General features: G+C 37.4%; 1 protein-coding gene across 3 annotated transcripts; it reads left to right on the forward strand.

The window, feature by feature from the left end:
• Positions 1 to 25,902, forward strand: LOC120422550 (importin subunit beta). Of its 3 annotated transcripts, XR_008211950.1 has the most exons (5): positions 1 to 551; positions 6,136 to 7,406; positions 7,473 to 8,797; positions 9,010 to 9,194; positions 18,035 to 25,902. XR_008211950.1 is itself a non-coding variant. In XM_039586032.2 (4 exons), coding segments are annotated over exons 1-4 (2,637 nt in total). In that variant the 5' UTR covers positions 3 to 511; the 3' UTR covers positions 18,036 to 25,902. The 3 variants fall into 3 exon arrangements, 2 of the variants coding, with proteins under 2 accessions (XP_039441966.1, XP_039441957.1); XM_039586032.2 differs by lacking the exon at positions 9,010 to 9,194 and having other exon boundaries at positions 3 to 551; XM_039586023.2 differs by lacking the exon at positions 9,010 to 9,194 and having other exon boundaries at positions 3 to 551; positions 18,046 to 25,902.
• The last annotated feature ends 405 nt before the right edge of the window (positions 25,903 to 26,307 follow it).

The following is a 26,307-nucleotide window of genomic DNA, read 5'->3' on the forward strand; positions in this document are numbered from 1 at the left end:
CTCTTGCTCTTGGACCGTCATCGCCACCATCTCGCGCGAGCAAACGGAGCAAAAGTGCGGAGCCGGCCAAAGAAAAGGAAAAACGCGATTTTTGCTGTTCCCGAGAAAAAACGCTTCTGTGAATCGATTCGCGGCCAAAAGTGCGTGAAAATCGTCGAGAAAAGCGCCCCTGTCCTCCGGTGTTTGTGCACGTCCACACTCAGGAGCCGACATTCCGCCACGCACGGTCCACCAGGGAATTTTTCGTGCGGAAAAGAGTGTGCTTTTTTTTTCTTCGTCGTGGTTGTGTGGATCCGTCTGGAAGCCGAGTGTCGAGGACCATCAGCGCAAAAAAGAGTGGCCTCTCGAAGAGGAAGGAGGAACCGAAAAAACACGACAAAGCTGGAAATTGTCCGCCGCGCTGTGCGTGTGTGGAAATTCGCGTGAAGAAGATCTAAAGGGGCTTTGTTCCGCCGAACCCGGATTTGTGCGTTATTCCGTCGTCGTCGTCGTGGTTCCGGAAGCATAAATCATGCAAATTGTGCAGATTCTAGAAAAGACCGTTTCGCCAGGTGAGTTCAGTTTCATATCTTCCGGAATTCCAACACCCTCAAAAGTCACACCTGCAATGTGGTCCCGGAGAAGATCTGGATCATGGCCACCCTTTAGGGCTCTCCCTCAGGAGGTTCCTCCCCGGGTTTGTCGGGGGGGCAAGAATTATTGAACAAAAAACCTTGAAATTACGTCTCGCGCACATTTGCTCAGCGGCCAGGTTCGAAAGTATGCGTGGCCACGGATTCGGGGATGATGGAAGAGCGAAACAAAAGAAAAAGAGGTTGACGTTTTGTGCAAGAGGAAGCGAGCAAGCGAATCGGCCGAGGGGTCCGCGCAAAGTGGATTTTGATGAAATATGTTGTAATTGTAGACGGACAATGAGTCGGATCATTTCTCGAGTTTTTTTTGAAAAGGTCCTATAAACAAAATTTCCAATTTTTGCTTTTTGAGTGTTTTTGAATACCCCTGACTCAAGGCGGTTTCATAAACACCCAAAAAGCAAAAATTGGAAATTTTGTTTATAGGACCTTTTAAAAAAAAACTCGAGATTTGAAGAGGTTGCGAAACTTATCAGTACCTCGAACGTGTGAGAAATCGTCGTCGTCGTGTTATCTTGAGTGCATAAATATCTTCATAAGTGCAATAATAACACAGTGACCAAGATTAGTTGAATGTACGCAAGGAGAATTTTTTTTTCTAAGTTGGGTCCTAAAGCTTTTTTATGATTTCAATGTATTTATAACGGTAAAGGAAACACCCACAAACACTTGCTAAAAGCTTTTCTTTAGTTTAGGGAGCGTTTTTTTTATGTCTGGAGCAACATTTGAAAGGGGCGGTACGACATTGCTCTTACGGCCTTTCATTACACGCGTTTAATGGTACGAAAGGCCGTAAGAGCAATGTCGTACCGCCCCTTTCAAATGTTGCTCCAGATGTGTAGCAAAACGAAAAAAAAAAATGACAAGGTCCAATAACTTTTATTTTTTACCATATTAAATATTCGAGTTGATTTGATAAAACTTGTAATAGGAAGCTCGGAAAATTCTACGATACTTTTTTTTTCATATGCGATTCGGACGCATGTTTGCTAAGTTATCGTCATTCAAAAATTCAACAATATTTTTAAATTTGTGATGTATGTATGTATGTATGTATTTGAACCCCCGTCTTGGCAGGACTTGGCCAGTATACAGTATATTTCAACTGAGACGGTTTGGTTAATAACCACCATATATCTCAAGAACCTTTGAAGCGAATACCTTTCTCTGTCTAACGATTTCTTCTGAAATTGTACGGGCAAAGATCGGTAATGCAGATGACTCGGGCCAGGCAATCCACGACTCCCTCGTCCAGTTCATGAGTATATGAGATGGCCCTGGGCTGTTTTGAGACGGTGTTAGTAGTTATATAATGGATATGTTATACCTTGTGACATTATTTCGCCACTACGGAACAAATCAGTTCAAGAGCATTAACTCCATGATGGCCGACTGGTTAGCGTCCCAGACCATCAAACCAAAGGGTGTGAGTTCGAATCCCACCTGATTCTTAAAGGTTTTCTTGTTCATATTCTTAGTTCAATTCCTGATTCCAAATTTCAAGGGAACCGACCGGGATTTGATCCCTGAACCTTCTGCATTTGAAGCAGAAGCCGCAACCATTGAGCCACGGAGCCGGTACAACAATATTTTTAAATTTGTCATGTATAGAAAACCTCGTTTTTATTGTGTAATTTTTTTTCTCGGATGTTGTATTCAATCTGCAATACCTTGGAATCAAATTTTTAGGCAATTTTATGATCTGATGCTGAAATGAATATTTTCAGAGATGGAGAAGCTTGGTCATAACTTTTACAGTTAAAAAAGTCACATAAAAACACAAAAAAAACAATGTTTAGTGGATATAACTAAACTCTAAAACGGTGCACGATTTTGAAATTCATGGAAAGTACTTATCAATTCCAAATTTAATTCTTCATCTTAAAATAAGGTCATAACATTTTTTTAGATTTTTTCCGTGTTTATAAAATAGTTTTTTCTTAGGCAATATCATTTTTTGTGTCAAAATCGAATAAAAAATTGATTTTTTTAAGTGTATTTTTTTCCTGAGAAGTCCTAAGCGACAGTTACAACTTTGCACAAAACACCAAATCGATCAGCAAAACCGTTCTCAAATTACAGATTTTTGTTTATTTTAATAGCCTTTTTGTATGGACAGCTGCTAAAATTGTAAGAAAACTTGTATGGATGAATTAATGATGCAAAATGAATTCTTTGTTTATATAAAAAGTACACACAGAGATTCACACATTTAGAAAAACACGAAAAGAAATCGTTGTCCGAAGTGTCATTGCATTTTAGCGAATAAGCTATAGGGGCAGGGGGGGCAGAATGGCCCGCCTAAGTAAAATGCGCAAAAAACCATAGAAAAACATACAAATTTATGAATTCAGTGTAGTAGGCTTATGCTTTGGGATGTTCCCTTCAATGTTGTATACTGGGTTGATGAAAATTTTTAGATTAAAACTATTTTTGGTGCACTTAAAAAAAAAAGTTTTTTTGACTACTTTTCCAGGGTGCGGGGCAGAATGGACCACCCTGCGGGGCAGAATGGGCCACCTTAGAAAACAAGCAATTTCGTCTAATACAACGTTGAAGGGAGATAAGAAATGACTTAAGGGACCTTTCTAACATAGTTTCCATGAATTTAGACAACTTTTATGAAAATAGTCACTTACCAAAACAAACATTTTTGAAAATAGTGTTAATATGTTGTAATGAGACATTATTTTTACAAATAAGCATCAAAACAACTAAAAAATCAACTAATGTTGCATTAAACGTGATTTGTGAAGCTACCAGGAGTGAAATAATCCATTTAGCTCAAATTTCGTAACTTTTGATTGTTTTTATAAGGCAGAAAAAGGGTGGTCCATTCTGCCCCCAAGTGGATTTTAATTTAACACTTCCACCACCAAGCCTCTAAATGATTTGAAGGTTCCGTTGTTGTTTGCATACCTTGGTAGTAACATCTAGTAACATTATAAGCATTGAACAAACTTTTTCAAACAATCCAACTTTTCAGAAAGCTTATTTAAAAACCTCGAAATAAACAACATTTGCGTGGTTTTGTCAATAATTTACATTTTTGCTCATAATTCGAAAAATACAATGAATTCAAACGTCGTTTTCGGTATGGTGATGTTATTTGACGTCCTTTATAAGACCCTTGCCTTACGGTTGGTCTAAATCCATTCTAAAGCCCAAAACCAAGGGTGGCCCATTCTGCCCCCATGGGCCATTCTGCCCCCCCTGCCCCTATCTATAAATGCTTGATATTGGTTGAAAGTGAATGTTAGATGACTTAAACGAACGTTAAAATGATGTTATGCCAACATTAGGTGCCTAATGGAATTACATTTACTAGTTTATTAATAAATGTCGAACATTTGTCTAAAAGTAGATCTATTAACAAAGCTTTAAAAATTGTGAAATATTGCCAAAATCTAAGACCTCATCATCTTACGAAACACTGCTATAAAAAGACTGTAAAACGAGATAAATAAATTGTTCGCTCTACATCACGGCTTGAAGCGGTAAGGCAATCCAAACCTCTTTTTACATCAGAGCTCCCATCCAGCTCTGGATTTGAACTGACGACCTTTGGATTGTAAGTCCAACTGCCGACCAGCGACTCTACGGAGGCAGTTTTTTTTGCCTAGGAAGGCGTGATCAGACAAATCTCGTCTCGAAAAATGCCACCGGGGGTCCGACTAGGATCGACAACGTAATTGGGTCCTAAAATGAAGCTTAGATTGCTGATATTATTGTATACAGCGATAAAGCTTATTTTTCTGAGTACAATAACCTTTTGTACAACAACAAAGAGTTTGAAATGGATTTTTAAATTAATTTTGAAAAATAAACCTCGCGGTCCTTCTTGACAGAAAAGGTCCTACTTGACAGCTCTTTCGAAGGGGACCATAGTTGATCTATCGAAAAAATGTTGTCTTGTCAACTTTTTTTTTGCATTAAAATAATAAAAAAGTGATCAGAAATGGTGTTTAAGCGTGTTTTTAATCGTTGGGCATCAAAATTTACATAAGGCTTTAGGACCGTATTGTAACAAAGACCCAGTCACGACGGGGGCTCGTTGGTGTCTGCTAGGTGGTTACATGACAATAATCAAAATTTGAACTTTGGACAGATAATAATCAGATCCTTTTAAAAAAATACTCTAGATTTGGACTTTATTATTATTATTATTATTATTATTTGTTTATTTATTCATGTAATATAAGGCACGTGCCTTTTAATTCATTACATTGTGGCGGGAATTCACTTAGTGATGGATTTCATTTATTTTTACGAAAATGCGAGCAAATTAATGATTTTTTGATTATTTTGAACCTTGAATTTAAATTGTCTGTTTAACCACTTCCCTTTGTCGTATACGTGCCAATATTTGGCATGAGTTCATCTCATGTATAGACAAACACAAGTTCATACGTAGAGTTTCTTTTTAAAAAAGGGCGAATTAACCATATTTTGTTTTTCACTTTTTGGGTGTTTTTAAATATCCCTGACTCAAGACGGTTCCAAATAAAAAAAAATGGAATTTTTTTTTTGCTATAACTTTTTTTTTAAATACCATTTTCTTAAAAATTGCTATGAGATGATCCATTGTTAAATGATTTCTTGCTATTTTTTATGACAAAAATTAATTTAATATAAGGTCAAATCGACGACGTCCAATGGTCCTCTTTAAACAAGCTATCCAGAAAGTCCGCGAAGTTAAGTTCTCAAAAATGGTTTGAAAATCCATTTTAAACTGTTTGTAGTCGTACAATAAGTCTCATTGTGCTTATAAAAGTAAGCTTTATCGGTGTGAACAAAAATATTAGTAATTTAAGCTCAATTCAATTCGACCCTATTGAGGGTTTCTTTTCCAAATTTTAGTAACAGGTATGTTATTTTTTTTAATCTAAAACCTTGGTTCTATAAAATGTGTATAACAAAATAATGCTGGAAGTCAGTTCCAGCTTGGTTCCAGCTGCCAAACGTTTAACCAGACCTTTTCTCGTGTAGACTGTTGATCAACTTCGTAAATTGAACTGTATGTGTTTAAAAAAAAAAAAACTTTAAAATTTGAATTCAAATATAAGTAATTTACAAGTTATCGATTACGAAATTATTACACAAATCGATGCACCCCTCGACCTCGTTCTTCTCTGTGTTGGTGACAACGTTCGTGTGCGAAAGAGACGCAACGATGATACAAATCACACACAAACAGAACATAACCTGCAAAAATTTATGCGATCGTTTTGAATGTTGGAAAAACAGTTGCTAACCGCGCTCAAAACACATTAATGGCATAGCTTTACATGCTGTTTTATTGACATACTAGCTAATCAATTACACATCGTTATGATCTGGATTGTGCGTAATTCGAACTGCTACCCGGCTCGTTGACCACCACGAGTTCCGGCATTTGCGCCAAAAGGTTCTTTTCCCCCCGTCCTTCATTCCACCGTCATTCGTCAACAAGCAACATAAATTTGAATTTCTCGTTTTCTCTTCTTCTTCTTCTCCGCGCCAGACAAAGATGAGCTGCTGGTGGCGAAAAACTTCCTCGAGCAGGCCGCGGCCACCAACCTGCCCGGCTTCATCCGCGCCCTGTCGGATGTGCTCGCCTTTGCGGGGAACTCGCCGGTGGCGCGGATGGCCGCCGGTTTGCAGCTAAAGAACCAACTGACCAGCAAGGACCCCACCATCAAGTACCAGTACCAGGAGCGATGGCTCACCTTCCCCGAGGACATGCGGGAGTACGTCAAGAAGAACATCGTCGGCTCGCTGGGAACGGAATCGTCACGGCCGTCGTCGGCCGCGCAGTGCGTTGCGTACGTGGCCGTGGCCGAGTTGCCCGTGGGACAGTGGCCAAATCTGATGCAGAAGCTGGTGGACAATGTGGTCAACGAGAAGTCTACCGAAATGGAGCGGGAATCGACGCTGGAAGCGATCGGATACATTTGCCAGGACATCAACTCGGAGATCCTCGAGCACCAGTCGAACCAGATTCTGACGGCGATTATTCACGGGATGCGCAAGTCGGAACCGTCCAATCACGTCCGGCTGGCGGCCACCAACGCGTTGCTCAATTCGTTGGAGTTCACCAAGGCAAACTTTGAGGAGACGGCCGAACGGAACTATATCATGGAGGTGGTCTGCGAGGCAACTCAATCAACGGACACCCAAATCTGTGTGGCAGCGCTGCAGTGTCTGGTGAAGATCTTGACGCTGTACTACCAACACATGGAGGCGTACATGGCCCAGGCACTGTTCCCGATCACGCTCGAGGCGATGAAGTCCGACAACGAACAGATCTCCCTGCAGGGCATCGAGTTCTGGTCCAACGTCAGCGACGAGGAAATCGACCTTGCGATCGAAGCGCAAGAAGCGGCCGAAGCCGGTCGACCTCCGAATCGCGTGTCACGTCACTACGCCCGCGGTGCCCTCCAGTTTCTGGCCCCGGTCCTGATGGAGAAGCTGACGCGCCAGGAAGAGTTTGACGACGAAGACGATTGGAACCCGTCCAAATCGGCCGGCGTCTGTCTGATGCTGCTTGCCACCTGCTGCGAGGATGAAATCGTTCCGCATGTGCTGCCCTTCGTCAACAACAACATCAAGTCGACGAACTGGCGCTACCGGGACGCCGCCCTGATGGTGTTCGGGTCGATCCTGAGCGGTCTCGAGGCGAACACGCTGAAGCCGCTGGTCGAGCAGGCGATGCCCACGCTGATTGAGCTGATGTACGACCAGAGCGTCATCGTGCGGGACACGTGCGCGTGGACCTTTGGCCGAATTTGTGAGGTAGGTGGCGAAACAGCCGTACGATCTTGAATCTTGAACTAACGCTTGCATTTTCTCCCCCGACAGGTCATTCCGGAAGCAGCCATCAATGAGCAATATCTGGAGCCGCTGCTTAAAGCCCTGCTGAACGGCCTGAAGGCGGAACCGCGCGTCGCCACCAACGTCTGCTGGGCCTTCTCGGGCCTGTCGGAAGCGGCATACGATGCGGCCAACGTGGACGACGATCCGCCCCAGACGTACTGTCTGTCGCAGTACTTTGACTTTATCATCAGCAACCTGCTCGAGACGACCGATCGGCCGGACGGAGCGCAGGCCAATCTGCGTTCGTCGGCGTACGAGGCGCTCATGGAGATGATCAAGAACTCTCCCCAGGATTGTTACATCTCCGTGCAGAAGACCACGATGGTCATCCTGGAGCGGTTGAACCAGGTGCTGCAGATGGAGTCGCACATTTCCACGCACACCGACCGGCATCAGTTCAACGATCTGCAGTCGCTGCTGTGCGCCACGCTGCAGTCGGTCCTGCGCAAGGTCGACGCCAAGGACGCGCCGCAGATTTCGGACGCCATCATGACGGCGCTGTTGACCATGTTCAATTCCAGCTCCGGCAAGGTGGGTGGAGTCCAGGAGGATGCGCTGATGGCGGTGTCGACGCTGGTTGATCTGCTGGGCGAAGGCTTCATCAAGTACATGGACGCGTTCAAGGATTATCTGTACGTCGGGCTGAAGAACCACCAGGAGTACCAGGTGTGCTGTACGGCGGTCGGCCTCGCCGGCGACATCTGCCGTGGCCTCAAGAACAAGATCCTCCCGTACTGCGACGAAATCATGACGTTACTGCTGGAAAACCTGAGCAATCCGTCGATCCACCGCAGCGTCAAGCCCCAAATTCTGTCCGTCTTTGGCGACATGGCACTCAGCATCGGGCCCGACTTCAAGAAGTACCTAACCGTGGTGTTGCAGATGTTGACGCATGCTACCCAGGTGCAGGTCGACCCCAGCGATTACGACATGATCGACTACCTGAACGAACTGCGCGAGAGCGTCCTCGAGGCGTACACCGGCATCGTCCAGGGTCTCAAGGGCGTCGACAAAATGCCCAGCGAAGATGTCGCCCTGCTGCAGCCGCACGTTCCCTTCATCATCAGCTACATCGTGTCGATCGCCAAGGACAGCGAACTGTCCGACGGTAACATCGCGATCGCCGCCGGCCTCATCGGGGACATGTGCTCCGCCTTCGGGCCCGCCCTGCTCCAGCTCGTCGAAGACCCGCAGATCCAGCAGCTGCTGAACGAGGGCAAAAACTCCCGCACCGGACGCACCAAAACGCTGGCCAACTGGGCGCTCAAGGAGATCAAAAAGCTCAAGCAGCCGGCGAATGACGCGAGTTGGTAAGTGGACATTCGTCGCCGATCTGCGGAAGGACCCCGGGGGGAGCGCGAGTGCACGCACTTGGTCGGTTGGTTGGTGTGACGTCGCAAAAAGGGCACTCTTTTTAATTTCCCTCTCCCCTTTCTTTCCAAAACATCTTGAAAACCTATTTTTCTCTTTTCTTTTCTCTCTTCCTTGCGTCCTTGTGTTCGCCCAAATCTTGAACAAAAAGGCGATTCAAATGAAAAGTGATCGTTTGAAATAGTCCTCTAGTTAAACTGAATTCGGTAAAGTGCGAGTGCGATTGAATGTATGGAATTTGCGCAGTTTAGAGAGTCTCTACCCACAAAACAAGACACATTCACAAACAATGAAAGAGCGAGCGAGAGTCGCACGAAAGAGGTTTCTGGTTGAAAGGTATGGCTAAATTTTGCAGTTTTCTACAATTTTTACTCGTTTTTTTTTATTCGTGCACCATCTTTGCTAACATTCGCTTTGTGTTGACTCTTAACATATTTGCTAAAAATGCGTTTGTTACTTTCGATGTTTGTTGCTTTTGGTTTGAAAGTTCAATTTTTGGCAATAATTGTGTGTTGTGAATAATATCTCGCGCTTGATTTGCGCGGGAAGACGTGTTCAATAACATCAAAGTTTTTGGCGTCATAACTCTGATTATGTTCTTCAAGACTTGAACAAAATATCACATTTTGAAAAATCGACATTCCTAACATTTTCTAAATCACAACTTTCTTCTCAGAATTTCACTGCTTTCTTCTTTAAATCAATATAAATGCTTTGCCCTTCTCCTATTTACTTTGTTACCCTACTGTTACTGAACTTTCTCTTCTTCGCTATCACGGTAACATCCCGGTCACAAGGTCCTGCCTACGGTAGCTGCTCTTCGTTCCCTTTGGTGACATCAACGTCTGTCTAAAGAAAGTCAACAAGATCCGCTATCGTCGTCCGCGAGCAGCCGGTTTGACGAGGAATGTCGGACGGTATGGTGGACGAACCCACGATGAAGGAAGTTAAGGATACCATCAAGAAGCCGAACAACAACAAAGCAGCTGGGAAGGATGGTGTCCAGATTTTTAAGCCATCCGTATCGAATGGTGCGCGCCCGAAATGTCAAAATTATAGTGTTACCAACATTTAAAAAAAAGTGCCAATGTCATGCCCTGACACACTTGTTTTGTAACCATTCGTAACGCCACCTTCGCTTAAAAATCTGGATAGGATCGGAACTCATGAGATGGGTCTGGACAAATTGGCAATCTGTCTACACCGGCTGATAGTCAAAGTCTGAGACACAGAACAGCTACCGGAGGAGTGGAAAGAGGGAGTAATATGCCCGATCTACAAGAAGGGGACAAGTTGGAATGTGAGAACTATCGAGCCATCACTATTCTCAACGACGGACCAAATCTTTTCCTACGCCAAATCCTCCAAAAATGTCGCAAGTACCAGATCCACCGTCGCACCACCTGTCCATCGATTTCAAAGCCGCGTACGATTTGATAGATCGCAAAGCGCTTTGGAAGATCATGTACGAAAACGGCTTTCCCGGGAAGCTGATTACTATGGTGAAATCAACGATGGATGGTGTACGGTGCAGCGTGAAGATTTCGGGCGCGATGTCTGGTTCTATGAGACGGGCAGGCTTCATCATGTGGGACGCAATTATCAACCGGTCCAGCCAGTTCATCTGGACATTGTCGGCAGGACGTTCGAGGAGGTGGCTAGGAAGTACATCGAATTGAAGCGGGAAGCGGATAAGGTTGGATTGAAGGTGAATGTTGCAAAGACGAAGTATCTGCTAGCAGGAGGAACCGAGTCTCTTAGGGCTCGCATAGGACCGAGCGTGACGATCGACGGCGACGAGTTCGAGGTCGTGGAGGAGTTTGTGTACCTTGGATTGTAAGTTCTGGTCAACATCGAAGAGGACCTGCAAACACTTGAAGTTTTCGAACGGCGAGTGCTTAGGACGATCTTTGGCATCGTACGTGAGAAAAAGGATGACTCTACGGTAGGCCAAACATTAGGAAAGTCGCGAAGGCTGGCCTTATCCGGTGGGCCGGACACGTCGCAAGAATTCCTGACGCGCTGGATGCGCGCCAACCGAACCAGACAATGAATCCGGTGAAGTTGGTGTTTAATTCAGAGCCGGTTGGATCCAAGTGGAAGAAGATCTGGAAAGTGTGGGAGTTCCGAGTCGGCCAAACTCAGATCGTGTTTGAATCTCACACTTGGACAATTTTCGGTGAAACCTGCGCCACCTGCCACCAAAATTCTGATTAGATTAGATACATTTTTTCGAATTTTTCCATACTAACTTCAACGATCAATAGCCCTTAACCTAAACCGATTTGGCTCAAAATTTGCGCAGTTACTTATTTTTGCCCAAGGAAGCGAGTCAGGGAGTATCCCTAATCTCATGTCGTTTTTTTATTGTCACCCTAATCAGCAGTCGTGCCTATCATGGAGTTCGCAAGACCTTGAGTTCTGGTAACGTGGAGGAGTTGTCTGGAGGAAATGTCTTTTATTGACAACAAAATTGATATCATTTGTATGACAGAAACTTGGTTAAGTGATAAGATTACCGATTCGATGATTGAAATTGATAATTTCCAACTGGTTAGAAATGACCGAAATCGACAAGGAGGAGGTATTTGTGTATATTATCGAAAGAATTTGAATTGCCGCATTGTTAGTAAATCGATATCTTCTCCATACTTTCATACAACTGAATTTTTGTTGCTGGAAATGCAGTGCGGTTTGAACAAATGTCTACTAGGAGTTTACTATAATCCACCAACTTCTGATTGTTCTGGTCTTCTGGCATCCCACTTTGAAGAGTATAACATAAAATATGATTCAACCTTTTTTATAGGTGATTTCAATACTAATTTGATGAAAGATTCAAATAAATCACGAAGTTTTCGTGATGTTCTGGAAAGAAAGTCATTTGTTTGTATAAACGATGAGCCAACATTCTTTCATAATACTGGTTGTTCTCAGCTCGACCTTCTTTTGACTGACTCTCCGCAACTTATTATAAAAAATGATCAAATTTCTATGCCAGGTGTGTCAAGTCATGATATGATAATTGCCTCATTAGATATTGATTTCAATTCTGAAAAAAATATTATTTATTATAGAGATTACAATAACTTTAATGCGGCAGCTTTGCGTGATACCTTTTTTTCTTTCGACTGGAACTCTTTTTTGCGTATAACTGATCCTAATGATTTATTGGTCAGTTTTAATGAAAGACTTAAGGTGTTACATGAAGACTTTTTTCCCCTCAAGTGGTACAAACCAAGAGACAATCCTTGGTATAACAATGGTATTGAACTAGCTATCGTTAATAGAAATATTGCCTACAATAATTGGAAACGTAACAAAACTACTGATCTGCATAACAAATATAAAAGACTTAGAAATCTCGTAAATGAAACGATCAAACATGCCAAGGAAAATTATGAAAGAAGAATTATTAATACCAACGTTCCTAGTAAACAATTATGGAAAAATATTAAAAAACTTGGTGTTACTAAAACTAGTTCCACCCACAAAAGCTGCGAGTTTTCTCCTACAGACATTAATAATTTTTTTGCCTCTAATTTTACGTCCGATGATACTCTTTATGATGGTGTTTCAGGCTTTTCAAATGATGATGGTTTTCGTTTTCGACTAGTGGAAGATTTTGAGGTTGTTAATGCTGTATTTTCTATCACTTCAAATGCAATCGGTTTAGATGAAATACCAATTAAATTTATTAAAATTATTCTACCCTTAGCATTATCTTATATTACTCATATTTTCAATTCTATTTTTCTGACTTCAATTTTTCCTAATGCATGGAAACGTGTAAAAGTTATTCCTATTAAGAAAAAAAATAATAGTACTTCTTTAAGTAATCTTAGGCCAATAAGCATTCTAAGTGCTCTTTCTAAAGCATTTGAAAAATTAGTAAAATCACAAATTTCAGAATATGTTAATCAAATGAATTTACTGAGTCCCTATCAATCAGGTTTTAGAAAACACCACAGCACTGAAACTGCGTTAATCAAAATACACGACGACATTGCCTTAAATTTAGATAAAAAGGGTATTGCTATTTTGCTCTTAATAGATTTCGCCAAGGCATTTGATCGTGTGTCACATACAAAACTATTGCATAAATTAAAATCTAAATTTAACTTTTCTTCTATGGCTGTTGATCTTATAAAGTCATATTTAAGCGATCGAAGTCAAGCCGTTTTGTATAATGATGTTTTTTCTAGTTTTGTAATGATAAAATCTGGTGTCCCCCAAGGTTCAGTCTTGGGGCCAATTCTTTTCTCGCTTTTTATAAATGATCTTCCATCGGTTCTAACTTTTTGTTCGGTGCATTTATTTGCTGATGATGTCCAAATTTACTTCAATGCTGATGTTAATTATAATCTTGATGTTGTTGCACGAAAAATTAATTCCGATCTTCAGAGTGTTTGGCTCTGGTCTCAACGTAACTTGTTGTTTATAAATTCGTCTAAAACGCAAGCAATTCTATTTAGTCATTCCAAGATTAAAATTAACCATCCCATGTTGTTTTTGAATGGTGACCAAATTGTTTTTGTTGATAAAGTTGTAAATCTTGGGATAACCTTTATGTGTAATTTATGTTGGGAGACCCAAATCAACATTCAGTGTGGAAAAATTTATGGAACATTAAAGAAATTACATCTTGTAGCCAGACATCTAGACATAGCAACAAAAATTCGAATTTTTAAAACCCTGCTTTTTCCGCATTTTATTTATGGAGATTTCTTGTACACAAATGCATCTATGGCAGCCCTTGATCGACTTAGGGTGGCACTTAATTCATGTGTAAGATTTGTTTATAACCTTCCAAGAATATCTAGAGTTACTCACTTGCAGAAAACACTTATTGGATGTAATTTTTCGCAATTCTATAAATTTCGTTCATGTGTTAACTTGTTCAGAATTATTCATACTAAAAAACCAGAATATTTATATACTAAGCTCAGACCGTTAAGATCTACAAGAACTAAAAGTTTTTTGATACCGCAACATTCGTCTTTTTACTATAGTCAATCTTTCTTTGCAAGAGGGGTTGTGAATTGGAATCAATTAAGCATTAGTATCAAAAATAGTCATTCTTATAAAAATTTCAAAGAAAACCTACTGTCAGAACTCGCCAGCGTAAATTAGAATTAGGATAAAGAGAAGCATAGCATTAAGGAATCGATTTATCGATATTGAATTAAATCCTGCATCTGCACACTTTGTAACAAATTAAAAGGCTAAGCCTTAAGTTACATTATTTGAATTAAATAAATAAATAAATAAATAACCTTTCTCGGCGCTATTAAGCCCGCTAGTTATGTACGAAGCATGAGATTCGAGGAGCTCCTACATGCGCTTGCATTTCTCGAATGGCGAGTACTTTTGACGATCTTTGTAAGGGATCAAGTCGGGAAATCGGAAAAGTCGGGAACTTGTCAAAATCCATGAAAAATCGGGACAAAGTCGGGAATTTGTGATTTTTTGTTAGAATGTCGGGAATCCCAAGCATCCTTTCTTGAAAAATATTTTCTAACTCTTGAATAATTTTGAAATATTTTGTACACCTTTGAAATTAATTTCACTCAATTCGTCTTCAGCATCTAACTTTAAATTTCGGGTTCCTTTCACTATTTCAATCTTTATGAGAATGAAAATGCTATTTAAGACCTAAGACATTAAAAATTCTGATAAATATTGAACGATTATGGTGTCATGCATTTCACCCAATGAATTTATGAATCAACAAATTGTTATTTATTTTTGACTATGTTTATCCTTTTCTTAACATCTTTTGTTATCATCTAAATTTAAAAAAAACAACAAAGCCAGGGTATAGTTATGTTTCTGTTTCATTTTGCCACATTGCTTGAATATTAAAAAAAAAACAAATCCAACTGAAGATTGGCTATAGTCTTTATTTGTATTAAGCATTTTTGAATCTTAAACTGAATTAATTCAGTCATTTCAAATCGACGGTAACATTTCAAAAGGCATCATGTACATTTTGACACTTTCTGGGTTATTGCATATTCTGATAGTACTCCTTATAAGCTACCTCTCCACCAAAAATGAGCAAAAGTTACTTCAGTAAAGTCTGTTTAATCATGATTTTAAATAAAGTAACATAAACAAAATCTCTGCCATCAGCAGTTCCTGTTTATATAGCCCTGTCAACCTGTCAAACAAAAGACTACATGTACCTCGTGACGAAAAAAAAGCATCATGAACAAAGCGCCATGTACATTCGGCGAAGAAAAACGAATCATAACAAAGCGCCCCCCTCAATGACAGCAGGGTGATATCGACGTTGGTGATTTCAAAAGAAGTTATGTTTGTTTTTCTCAAATAAAATTACGGAAATAATGTTTTATTGAATTTGGATGATCAAGTATCAATAAAAGCCACGTTTTTCATCGTTTGTTATCATTAGAACATCTTATTTTGCTTTTATATTAAAATGGGAATTGAAAATGGATGCTCAACATTCAAATGCGTTTTTCTCAAAACGCATGGTTTGTACATGATGCTTTTTGAAATGTTGGCGTCGAAATATTGTTTCCTAGTGTTTGATTCCTTTTATTTTTTGTGTGATTATGGGTATCACAACTATAGATAAAGCTTGATTTTCAGTTTTCGGATAACTTTAATATCGAAAAAAATTCAAAATTAATTCAAAAAAAAGAAAAAAATACGTTTTGAATATATTTAAAAATCTTGAAATTGCAGAAAAGGCTGGTTAAAATTGTAATCAAAGTTTTTTTTTAATTTTATTAGTTTTTAAATATTGTTTTTCTGAAGTTTTACGTCTTTTTCCGTTTTGTGCTCTCAAAATTTGTAAAATGTTTTAAAAGCCTTCGTTTGATAAGAAATTCTTTAATAAACGTTAGACAATGTATTCTAAATAGCATGTAAATGACGGGACACATTGAATTTAAATTTGCATTTGCTTGATTAAAATAATAAAAATTTGTTTTAGTTATTACAAATAAGTTTAGAGAACTTTTGTCGTATAAAATAAGTGGTAAAATATAAAATGTTAAAAAACTGGATTTTTATTAAAAAAAGTTTAAACATTTAAATACTGACACTTCGATAAATCGAAATTGATTCAAAAAATCTAATATCACAATTTACAAAATTTTAAAGGATACTTTGGAAAAATATCTTTTTTGAAACGAATTCATTAATATTTTTAAATTCTTTGGAAGAATAATAACTGTAATCAAGTGTAAAGATGTGTAAAGCATTGATAATAAATATAATCATGCAAATAAAATTTAAAATTGTGTTGTCTTTACCTTTTTGTCATGATCTTTTTCATTGCCAGCTTAAACGAATTAAAAAAACTATATGTTTTGTAATTTTAAAAATAAACATTAAAATAATGGGTATTGTTAAGCTTTCGGTTATTTTTCAGACTGATTTTTCATGTTTTTACCCTGAATCAAAATGTCGATTCCATTTTTGAAATGAAGTTTTTAGGAATTTATAATTGAAATTCAAGTTTTGTTTTACTATTTTTGCCTTTCTTACTAAAGAAAGGTATAGGTTTTTCTTTAAGGCTGGACGTCATTTCCATCTTCGTAAATATGTCGATTCAGCATGAATTTTAATCGGAAAAATCGCCAAAAAATCACACTGCATCGATTTTCGACGCTTCGTCGCCAAGTCGACAAGTTGTCAAGTTGAGCTTCGAATACTGGCGCGAGAATGCTGGCGCATATATTTTGAGGCTCGACTTATCCTCGTTTTGTAGTAGCTTGTCTACCGATGTTTTCTACAACATGTAAGATATCGTAGCTTTTCGGTTTCTTTTGCCCTGTCCGTTTTTGCATAACTGTCCAATGTTTATGCAAAAACTTTTGTGACATAGGACATTCATCCGGCTACAATCAATTTGTTTCCCGTGCGCTCCTAAAATCGCCTAAATGTAGACTTCATTTGTCGTAAGTTTATTTAACAGGGTTCATTGGATTCCAGTATGAGCTTTCTAAGCTTTTCATCGTTTATATCGTTTTCAAAGTTTTCAATGCTGGCGACGCCAATGGCTTTCTACCTAAGGTTCTCGCGATTGAGTGTGTAGTGGTGCGGTTGTTAAAAATAGCTATCTCTGACTCTGTCACTTTCGTAGAAGCTGAATGGCTAGCTTCCCTGCACCGTGCGGCACACGCGGTTCACTTGTACCTCGGTTTTGCTTGGCTTGGTGCGCTGGAACGATGAACCAAAATACCAACACACAAAAGGGCTCGTACCGAAGCTAAAAAACCAAAACCGTGGTGTGCGTTGTCACTGGCGCATGGGAAGCTTGCTATGATCGCGTTTGTCATAAACGCTTGTTTGATCACAAACGTACAAACATATTGTACGATTGAAAATATTCTTTTGGTGAAAATTGCAATTTTTTATTTCTTTTGGAAATCATATCATTTATAATACATTGCTTTCATCATAAGACTTTCTTTTGTGCTGACGTTATAAATAAACAAAGTCGATGTTATTAATTGAAAAAAGTTCTACCATTGTTATATTCTTTAGTAAGAAAGGCTCTATCTCACCCCAGGTGGGATTAAATCGGGTTTTAGAAACGCTGTCCGATGGTTTATATTGACTTTTTTATAAAGAGTTTTTGATTTGAAATCATTCTTATGATAAGAAAAAAAAATGCTATAACCAAATCGTAGATGTGTTTCTACAAAAACACGAAAGGACACGATCTGGATCTCCCGACAGGGATTCTGTTTATAATTTTACGTTTCGAACTAAATTTCTAACTGTTTCATTGATTTGTGTTGGTTCTCGGGAAAGCACGTACAATTTACAGTTTGTCAATTTATTGGATTGTTTTGGACAGTTGTTTGATATTTCTACTCACCTTATAATTGTACGTTTTTCATTGCTGTTTATTTCTTAACGCTTTCTTTCACCTTTACCATCCTAGAAGCCTCGACTTGAGTTGGAATTCATTGCCAAACCTTTCTCAATGCTTTCCAAATTACTCGAGGCAACATCAAACATCTCCATCTCCTCCCTAATCTCGAGGTCTGCCCTGCACGGCATTCCTCACACACCTGGAGATGGAAACAGGCTTGCTTCACCACACACACCCCCGCACCATGCGCCAAAACCCCCCCGGGGCCGGGCCCCACCGTCCGCCATTCCATCGTAATTGATTCTCCGCTACTTTGCAGATTTAATCCAGCATCAACGGCAACACGCTCAACTACACGACCGCCAACGGCACCAACCCAGCCGCCAACGCCGCCACCAGCACCGTTCCAGCAATGTAATTCCGCAAATTTAATGTCGTCGGCGCCGCCACGGGAGGACGAGGAACCGTTCAACTGCAATCGCAATCTCTGCTTCGACCTGTCGGTGCGGATTTAGGTTCCGGAAGTTCGATCCGAACGCGCGCGCTGGCGGTAAGTAACATCATCAATTTTTTCGAGGTTTGCGGGACAAACATTTGGCATGAACAGCAGGAACGTGCGTGCGTGCGCGTGCGCGTGTAGTGGTTATTCGTAATTTATTACTGTGTAAACTAATTAAATTAAATCAATTATATCTACGAAAGTATAAGGCAAACACAAACACACACAATTCCCAAAAAAAAAATAAGTATCTTCTCTAAAACAGATCAAATCAAGCTGAAAATAGACAAAAACAAACCACTCACACAAACACAATTGAAAAAAGTCGTAGTCTTGTCCGCGAAGCGTGTGCCATAGTGAAATGAAAAAGTTGAAGGGGAGAGAAGAAGCGGGAAAAAACTGGGGGTTAAAATTGTATAAACATTTTAAACTTTCACCGTGGCACCGTCGCGGTTTTGCCCTACTGTTACAAAATCAACAATTTAGAGCAGCAAAAGCAAAAAGTTACAACACTTACACTGAGAAAAATCTACACCACACAAATATGATGATGATGATGCGCATAAGATTAAATCTGACAGCAAACAGCTAAACAAAAAAAAAAAGAAACATATTTAATTACAGTTTAAACAACAAAAAATAGGGCAATTCTCTCGGAAAACGGACCATTTCTTGAAATTGGCTGAAACTTTGTTGGGGATTTCCGATAACCAAAACAGCAATTTTCTTCATTGGTTCGTCCATACAAGTCTTCATACAATTTTGACAGCGGTTCGAAAATCAATGGGATGGGATTCTCTGATCGGTTTGTTATCTTCGGCAATGTTGTAGGTAAAAAAGGGGGACGGTTCCACTTTTTTAATGGGATGAGGGAAATTCTCCACGTTATCCCCAAGTAAGATTTGCTTGAAGTTAGACGATTTTTGGAAGGCGAAGTGAAAAATATTCAATTTTTCTAATCTCTTATTGGATGAATTATTCTAAAACGGGGGATCGAACACTGTCGTTCGAAGCGACACATTTTTTGGCTAAAATTAAAGATTAGAACTTTAAAAAATCATTAAATGCGAAATTCTAACAAACAAATATAAAAAATGTTAGAGAAAAAAAATCCTGAAATATGTTTTTTTATTTTAAAATTGAATGATTTAAAAACATAAGTAAAAATTTATCAGCTTATTTTTCTTTAATATTTGCAACAGCCTCACTAAAATTTAAAAAAACATAAATTAAAAATATCTAAAATTTTACAACCAAAACTAAAAAAAACGTAATAAAAATAATCTGTAAATTTAGATTTTTTTATGTTTTGCGGTTCAAAACTTTTAAACTTTTAAAAATTCCAGGTGTCTGAAATATCAAAATAGGATTTTTTTATTTAAAAAATTCTAAATTTAAAAAAGTAATTTATTTTAAAATTAAACGATTTAAAAAACATAAGTAAAAACTTATCGGCTTATCTTTCTTTAATAGTTGCAACAGCTTTATACTAAAATTTAAAAATTAGAAAATAGCTGAATTAAAATCTCAGCTATATTAAAGTCCAAAATTTTGAATTTTAAATTAATTTTTTTTGACGAATTTAAAAAAAAACATAAATTAAAAATATCTAAATTGTTACAACCAAATAACTAAAAGAAACGTATTAAAAATAATCTGTGAATTAAGAATTTTTCAAGTTTTGAAGTCCAAAATGTAAATATTTCAACTTTCAAAAATTCCAGGTGTCTGAAATATCAAAATAGGATTTTTTTTTAAATTTTGAAAGTTCTTATAATTCAAAAAAGTTAAAATGTTACAACAATGAAATTCAAAATAGTATGATATCAAAAATATAAAAAAAAATATGAGATCAAATGAAAAAAAGCTCAGAAGTTAAAACCTTCTTTTTTATTTTGAAATTCAAATATAATAGTTTTTTAATCGGTTTAACTTGAAAATAAACAATTTGTTTCAGTAATCCTCGGTTTTTTTTAATTCTATTTTTTTAACATTTGAATAATTAATTAAATTTTGTGCCAAAAAAATTATTCGATTTTGCTATGGTTTGTGTCCTATGACTCACTGCATTCTGAGCAAAACCCAAAATCCGGTCTATTGATTTTTCGCCATCCAAGATTCTGGTTTTTCTCGGCTTTGGCTGAACAAGTTGTGTCCGGATGTGTTTTAATCGGTCCAGTTTCAGGTCTTACAGCTTGGTTCTGAAAATTGTAATGTTTCGTTTTGTTGTTTAAAAGTTATGACAACTATTTAGACGACTACAAAAATTACAACATAACCTCAAACGGCCGGGTCTGATCGCCTCGAAAGAGCCGTGTAGAGGGTTGCCATTTTCTTCAAAGGCGGTGTCTGTATTTTCTTGACAAAAAGTCTGCAACTTATTTTAACGGAAAATTTTTATTTCAGGCACCAGCCACCTAAAGATGTTAGATTTTTAAACTATTTATTGTATATTGGCCGTTTTTCAGTTAGCAAAATATTCTTTTTCAAATAGCTAATAATCTTGTATGCAAATTTCTTTTTTGAACTTTGAAAATCAGACAATCAAAGGCATTTTAAAATTATTCCAATTCAATTCAATTGGTGTTTATTAGAATTTAACAGTTCTGCTCCAGGATGTTACATTTGCAATTCAGAGATTTGGAGAACCTTTCAACTGAGATCAATTCATAAGCCTTTACAGGGAGGGTACATGTTTCTAAGATTAGATGTTGCTAGCTGCATGCTCTTTTAGGGAAAATAAATTTTGAGAAAAAACCCTAGATCTATGTTTGGCTTATTTTAAAATTATTATTATTTTTTTTTTTTTTAAATTCATTTTGAGAAATTGAAAATGGGTACATTTGTTTAAGAGATTACATAAACTGTCCTTATTCTTACCTACAACTTTGCCGGAGGCACCAAATCGATCAAAAAAATCCTTTAGATTTTCGAATATCTACAAATCTGTTGTATGGACAGCTGTCAAAATTGTATGGAAACTTGTATGGACAAACCAATAAATCAAAATGTCTTTTTAGGTCATATTGAAGACACCCTAATAAGTTTTAACCAAATAAAAAAAATCAAATGAATTCCACTTCCGATTATCGTGGAGAATTGCTCAATACGCAATGAGAGAAATATCCACCAGGCAGAAGGAGAGTGACGCAAAATCAGAGTAAAATCACGAGAGAACGAAGCACTTCCAACTCGGGTGATTTAAAAAAAAATGCGAAATCCAATGTTATTTTTTATCGTTATCATTTGAAACCACGTTAATTTTGGTGTGTCCTCCGTGAGGGTACCACATCACTTACCTCCTATCGAGAGAAAAAATGGAAGAGGGTACAACACTACTTATCCCCTATAAAAAATAGGGGGAAATTGGCATTTTTCCCGAGCCCCTTACAGGAATTGTTTCGTTGACTCGATGGACAGCCGGACCCGCGGACGCACGTCCTTTTTTCCTGCGAATTTTAAAACCGACTAAAAAGGGTCATTAGCTACTTCGCGAGGAAGAAAGGAACATCGTTGGCGCGGTGTTTAAAACAGTGCTGTTGTTCCATACATTTAGTAAGTGAGAAGGAGTAAGTCACGCTTAAGCTACCACGCGTGTTGGGAGAACGTCGAGTTGGAAGGTTAAGGGGAAGCGGGCCCGCGTGGAAGCTTAACGTGTAGAGATCATTATTAATAGAGAAAAAAACAAGCAGAACATAGAAAACACTAGTAATGATTAAGATAAAAAAGCAAAAAAAAAAATATCAAAAAAATTAAGGTCAAGTCATGCAATTGCAGCCCCTCCCCTTTTCGCGGGAAGAATGGTGTGAGATGGATTGAAGAGAGAAAATAAGAGAAAGAGAGCGAGAATGGATGCTAAGTGCGAAGAGAGAAAAAGTATGTTTCCGGTGAATTTCCGGCAGAAAAGAAAGAGTTGGTGATGGTGTGAAGAAAGGAGATTGGTTTCGAGAAAGAACGTGTGTTGTTGATCATTGTTGCGTTTGGTTTGGTTGGTTGAGCGAAAATTATGGATGTGAAAAACGAGCTGTAAAATTTTCCGCAATCGGTTAGCGATTCAACTGTCAAACCCCACTCCCGTTTTGGTAGTCTTGTTGTATAAAATAAAATAGTTTTACTTCTTCCCAAGAAAAAAACAAACAAACACAAATTCTTCTCATTGTTTTTGACTCTCCAAAGGTCGGTAACGGAATTTGTAGCGCACAAAATTATCCACAATTTCCGGTCATCCTGAGAAAAAACTCAAATATATTACAGCAAATCGATAAAATCTAACCTTAAAAAGTAAGCCTCGGACACTGACTTGTGACGGTACACTAAACACACACATTCAACGACGAAAGACGGTAAGCTACGTACGGAAATCCAAACCAATAGAGACTATACTAAAGAGATGAGTACGGTTTTGAGCGCGCGATGTGTTGCAATTGTGAGTCACTTCTGTTTTGCGTGTTGTGAGAGTGCGAGAACACAAGGATGAGAAACGCGTAAGTATGCGGTTGTGAGTGTGCGAATTTATGGCCATAAAAATATCAGTTGTGTTAACAAAAAACCAATGAAGCACGGCTTCTGTTAATTTTCCCCTCTTCCTAATGTGCCTTTTCTACCGTCGAATTTGTTGCATTTTAATAAGTTCAAGTAGTTTTGTTTAATTCTATCATTATTACTGTTAAGCTCTAAATCACCTGAAAATTAAAAAAAAATGTACATCAAGAAGGTATTACACTACGTAAAACTTTGTGTAACATAAACTTCTAAAATAAACCCCCAAGATATCTGCAAGTCTGTAAATGAGCAAATGTCTTTGGAGTTGAGTACAAACATTTTTTTCGCTCGAATTTCTCGGCACTGACTGAACGGATTTTATCCGGATTAGTGCCATTCGGTCCGGTTTGACGTCCCATAAGTCCGTTGTGAAAATTATAAAGTTTGGTGAGGTCCTTCAAAAGTTATGCTAAAAAAAAAACAATGTTTTAATACAAAAATAGTCAATATTTTCCTGATTTGTTGAAAGCTCCGTAAAAGAATGCTTTCATTGATTGGATGCTAACATTTCCTTTAAAACAGATTTTTTAAACAAAAATGTTTAGATAAATTAACATGAAATAGTGCCCAAATGAATATTTTTTTGCATGTCTCAAATAAATGTGCAAAAATCATGTTTTTCGAAACAAAAGAAAGTTGTTCCAAAACCAATTCATTGCAAAATCATATAACTCGGAGGCAAAATATATAAATTGGTAAATTATCCCGTTCACAGTAAAAAGTTATTTTTGAAGCTGCCTCAAATTTTTGAATTTGTTGAACGCGGTCAAAAAAACTTGCGCGTTCTTTTCGTGACCCCCTCAGGGAAAGTTGACATTCCGGTTTGACCACGTGCGCTTAAGATTTTTGAGAAAAAAAAGATTAAAACATTGAAAAATTCAAAAATTCTAACATTCAAAATTACAAAATTCCAAAAACTCAAAAAATTAAAAAATTTTGAAGCTTTTTTTTAATTGAAAAATTAAAAAAAATCGGAAAAAAGGGATGAGCAAATAACAAAAAAAAATCAAGAGATTTAAATTCATAACATATCCATTAAAATTCTTGAAAAAAAGATTGAAAATTCACAAAATTCAAAATTTTCAGCATTTAAAATTACAAATTTCTTAAAACTTCAGAACTTAAAAAATTCAAACCTTTTTTGTTTTTTTATATTCAAAAAATTAAAAAAAATCGGAAATAAAAAATCAAGGGATTCGAAAATAAAAAAAATCAATAACTTGGAAAAGCTCAAACTATAACCAAAAAACACAAAAAAATTAAAAAAATAAATTTTAAAAAAATCTTAAACCAAAGGATTCAAAAAAAACAATTACTTCAAAATTCTTAAACTATAACCTGAAAACACAAAAACTTAAAAACATAAATTCTTAAATTTTTAGATTCTCAAATTCTTCAATTCTTAAATCTTCAAACTGTTGAATTTTTGAATTCTTAAATTATTAAATTCTGTATTCTTAATTTCTTTTTATTCTTAAATTCATAAATGCCACCATGTTTGAAGTCATATTTTAGGTTAGAGAAATTTTTAGAAGAAAATCATATAAATTTCGTGTTTAATTCTTCCGGAGTGATAATTTATAATTTTTGCATTTTTACATTTTCATGTTTTTTGTATTTAATGATTTTAAATTTCTGATTTTGCATTATTTTTGAATTATAGTTTTTATTTTTTTTATTTTTATTTGTTTGGTCAAAATTATTGCTATGGCTTTTCCCTCTAGTTTACTTTATTCCAGCAAAAAAAAAATCGTCCTTTTCATTTTCGGCTTTTCAAGATTTTGCGTTTTAAACTTTGGTCTTACGAGGCTATGGAATTAAAATTTTAGTTATTAAATGCAAAATCATTTGAACGTTTGTAATTTAATTCATATTTTTTCGACTTTTCCGTAACAACTCTGCTGTTATTATTAAAATTATAATAATGTTCCAATTTCCAAATCAACACTTTTTATAGATTTTCCCGTAATAACAATAAAATAATTTAACGAAAAATCACTATCAATCTTTAGCATTTCTTCTTGGATGTTGTGAACTATTTCAGCAACATAATTAATTTGTTATCATTCTTTGTTTCTTTAGAATCCTTCACGAGCTTTAATTAGTTCCATGCATATTTAATAACCTACAATATCCGAAAATCCTAAATACTCTACTGATTCTGAAATTCTTTCTAAGCTACAAGCTTAACAGATAAAGCAAAAATTAATGTTGCTATAACTTGAAATGTCCACAATCAAAGAAATGTGATCGAGAAAATCGTATGCAGTGTGCACGTGTGTCTGAAATCTACTCAAAGTATATGCATCATTCCATCGAGTGTGACGTACGTGAAATAAAACAGCTACTTTTAAGTATTAGAGAGAGAGAGAGCAAGCGTCGTGAGCGTGAGAGCGAGAGAAAAAGCGAGAGACAAAACGCAAGAACGAAAAATAAGATAAACTTCCAAATAATTAATATTAAAATTACCTAGAGAGAGAGAAAGAAGGAGAGCGAATTTAAGGTTAATTGCGATCAAGCCAAAAGACTCGAAAACGTTTGCACAACACACACAAAGCTATACAAAACAAAACAAGTGGAAACATACGCGAACACAAACACAAACAAACACGATGATGATGATTCCCAGTGAAAGCAATTTTTACACTGCTTTTTCGTTGCGTGTATTTCTTTTTAATTTTTTGTATTTAAACCGTTAACAAAACAAACGACCGCTGACTATAAAGATGCACAGACTGCTGAATTTAGTGAACGTAAACATAACAAACAAAAAACAAAACAAACATGAAATTAAGTAAATACTAAATGAAACAACAAGCGAACATTGCTCAGGTACATACAACAAGAAACAAAACAAAAACAAAACCTACATTGCAAAACAAAACAAAGACTTACAAAGCGAAACACGGAAACTCTCAGTATAAACAAGAAACAAACAAAACAAAACAAACGAAAGAAGTTGTAAGACAGAAACAATAAAACCATGATACAATGTTATGAAATTTTTCCTTCTTGCTAGAATGTGATGCGAGAAAGAGGGAGAGAAAGAGACAACAACAGAACTGTGTGCCAGTGCGCGAACGTGTGATAATTGGGTGCGAGTGTGTGCAAGTATGTAGCAATAAAACTAACACACACAAAAAAAACATTAATGTTTGGGAAGGGAAAAAAGTTCCAGGAAAACAGAACTTATAAAGTCATATATTTATAGTAGAAGAAACAAAGAAACAACAATATCAAACTAGGAACGAAACAAAGCGAAACAAAACAAAAAACTGAATTCATTCACTCCTATTTAGCTAGTGAGAAAGAAAGGGACGACGAGAGGAGCGCGCGCGCCAGGAGGATGAGCGGGACGGTATCTTTTTCTTCTGTTTTGTCCAGCGTTCGGAGACATTTCCGTTTCCCGTGAAAAACAATTGAAAGAAAAAAATGAGGAAAAGAGACAGAAGTATGTGTGTTTTTTTCTTACGTGGACGTTTTACCATTACCGACGATTACTCGGAATATATGAAGTAAATACATACAATAAACAAAACAAACAAACTGAA

Source organism: Culex pipiens, chromosome 2, assembly GCF_016801865.2.
Source record: "Culex pipiens pallens isolate TS chromosome 2, TS_CPP_V2, whole genome shotgun sequence".
NCBI classification, from domain to species: Eukaryota; Metazoa; Arthropoda; class Insecta; order Diptera; family Culicidae; genus Culex; species Culex pipiens.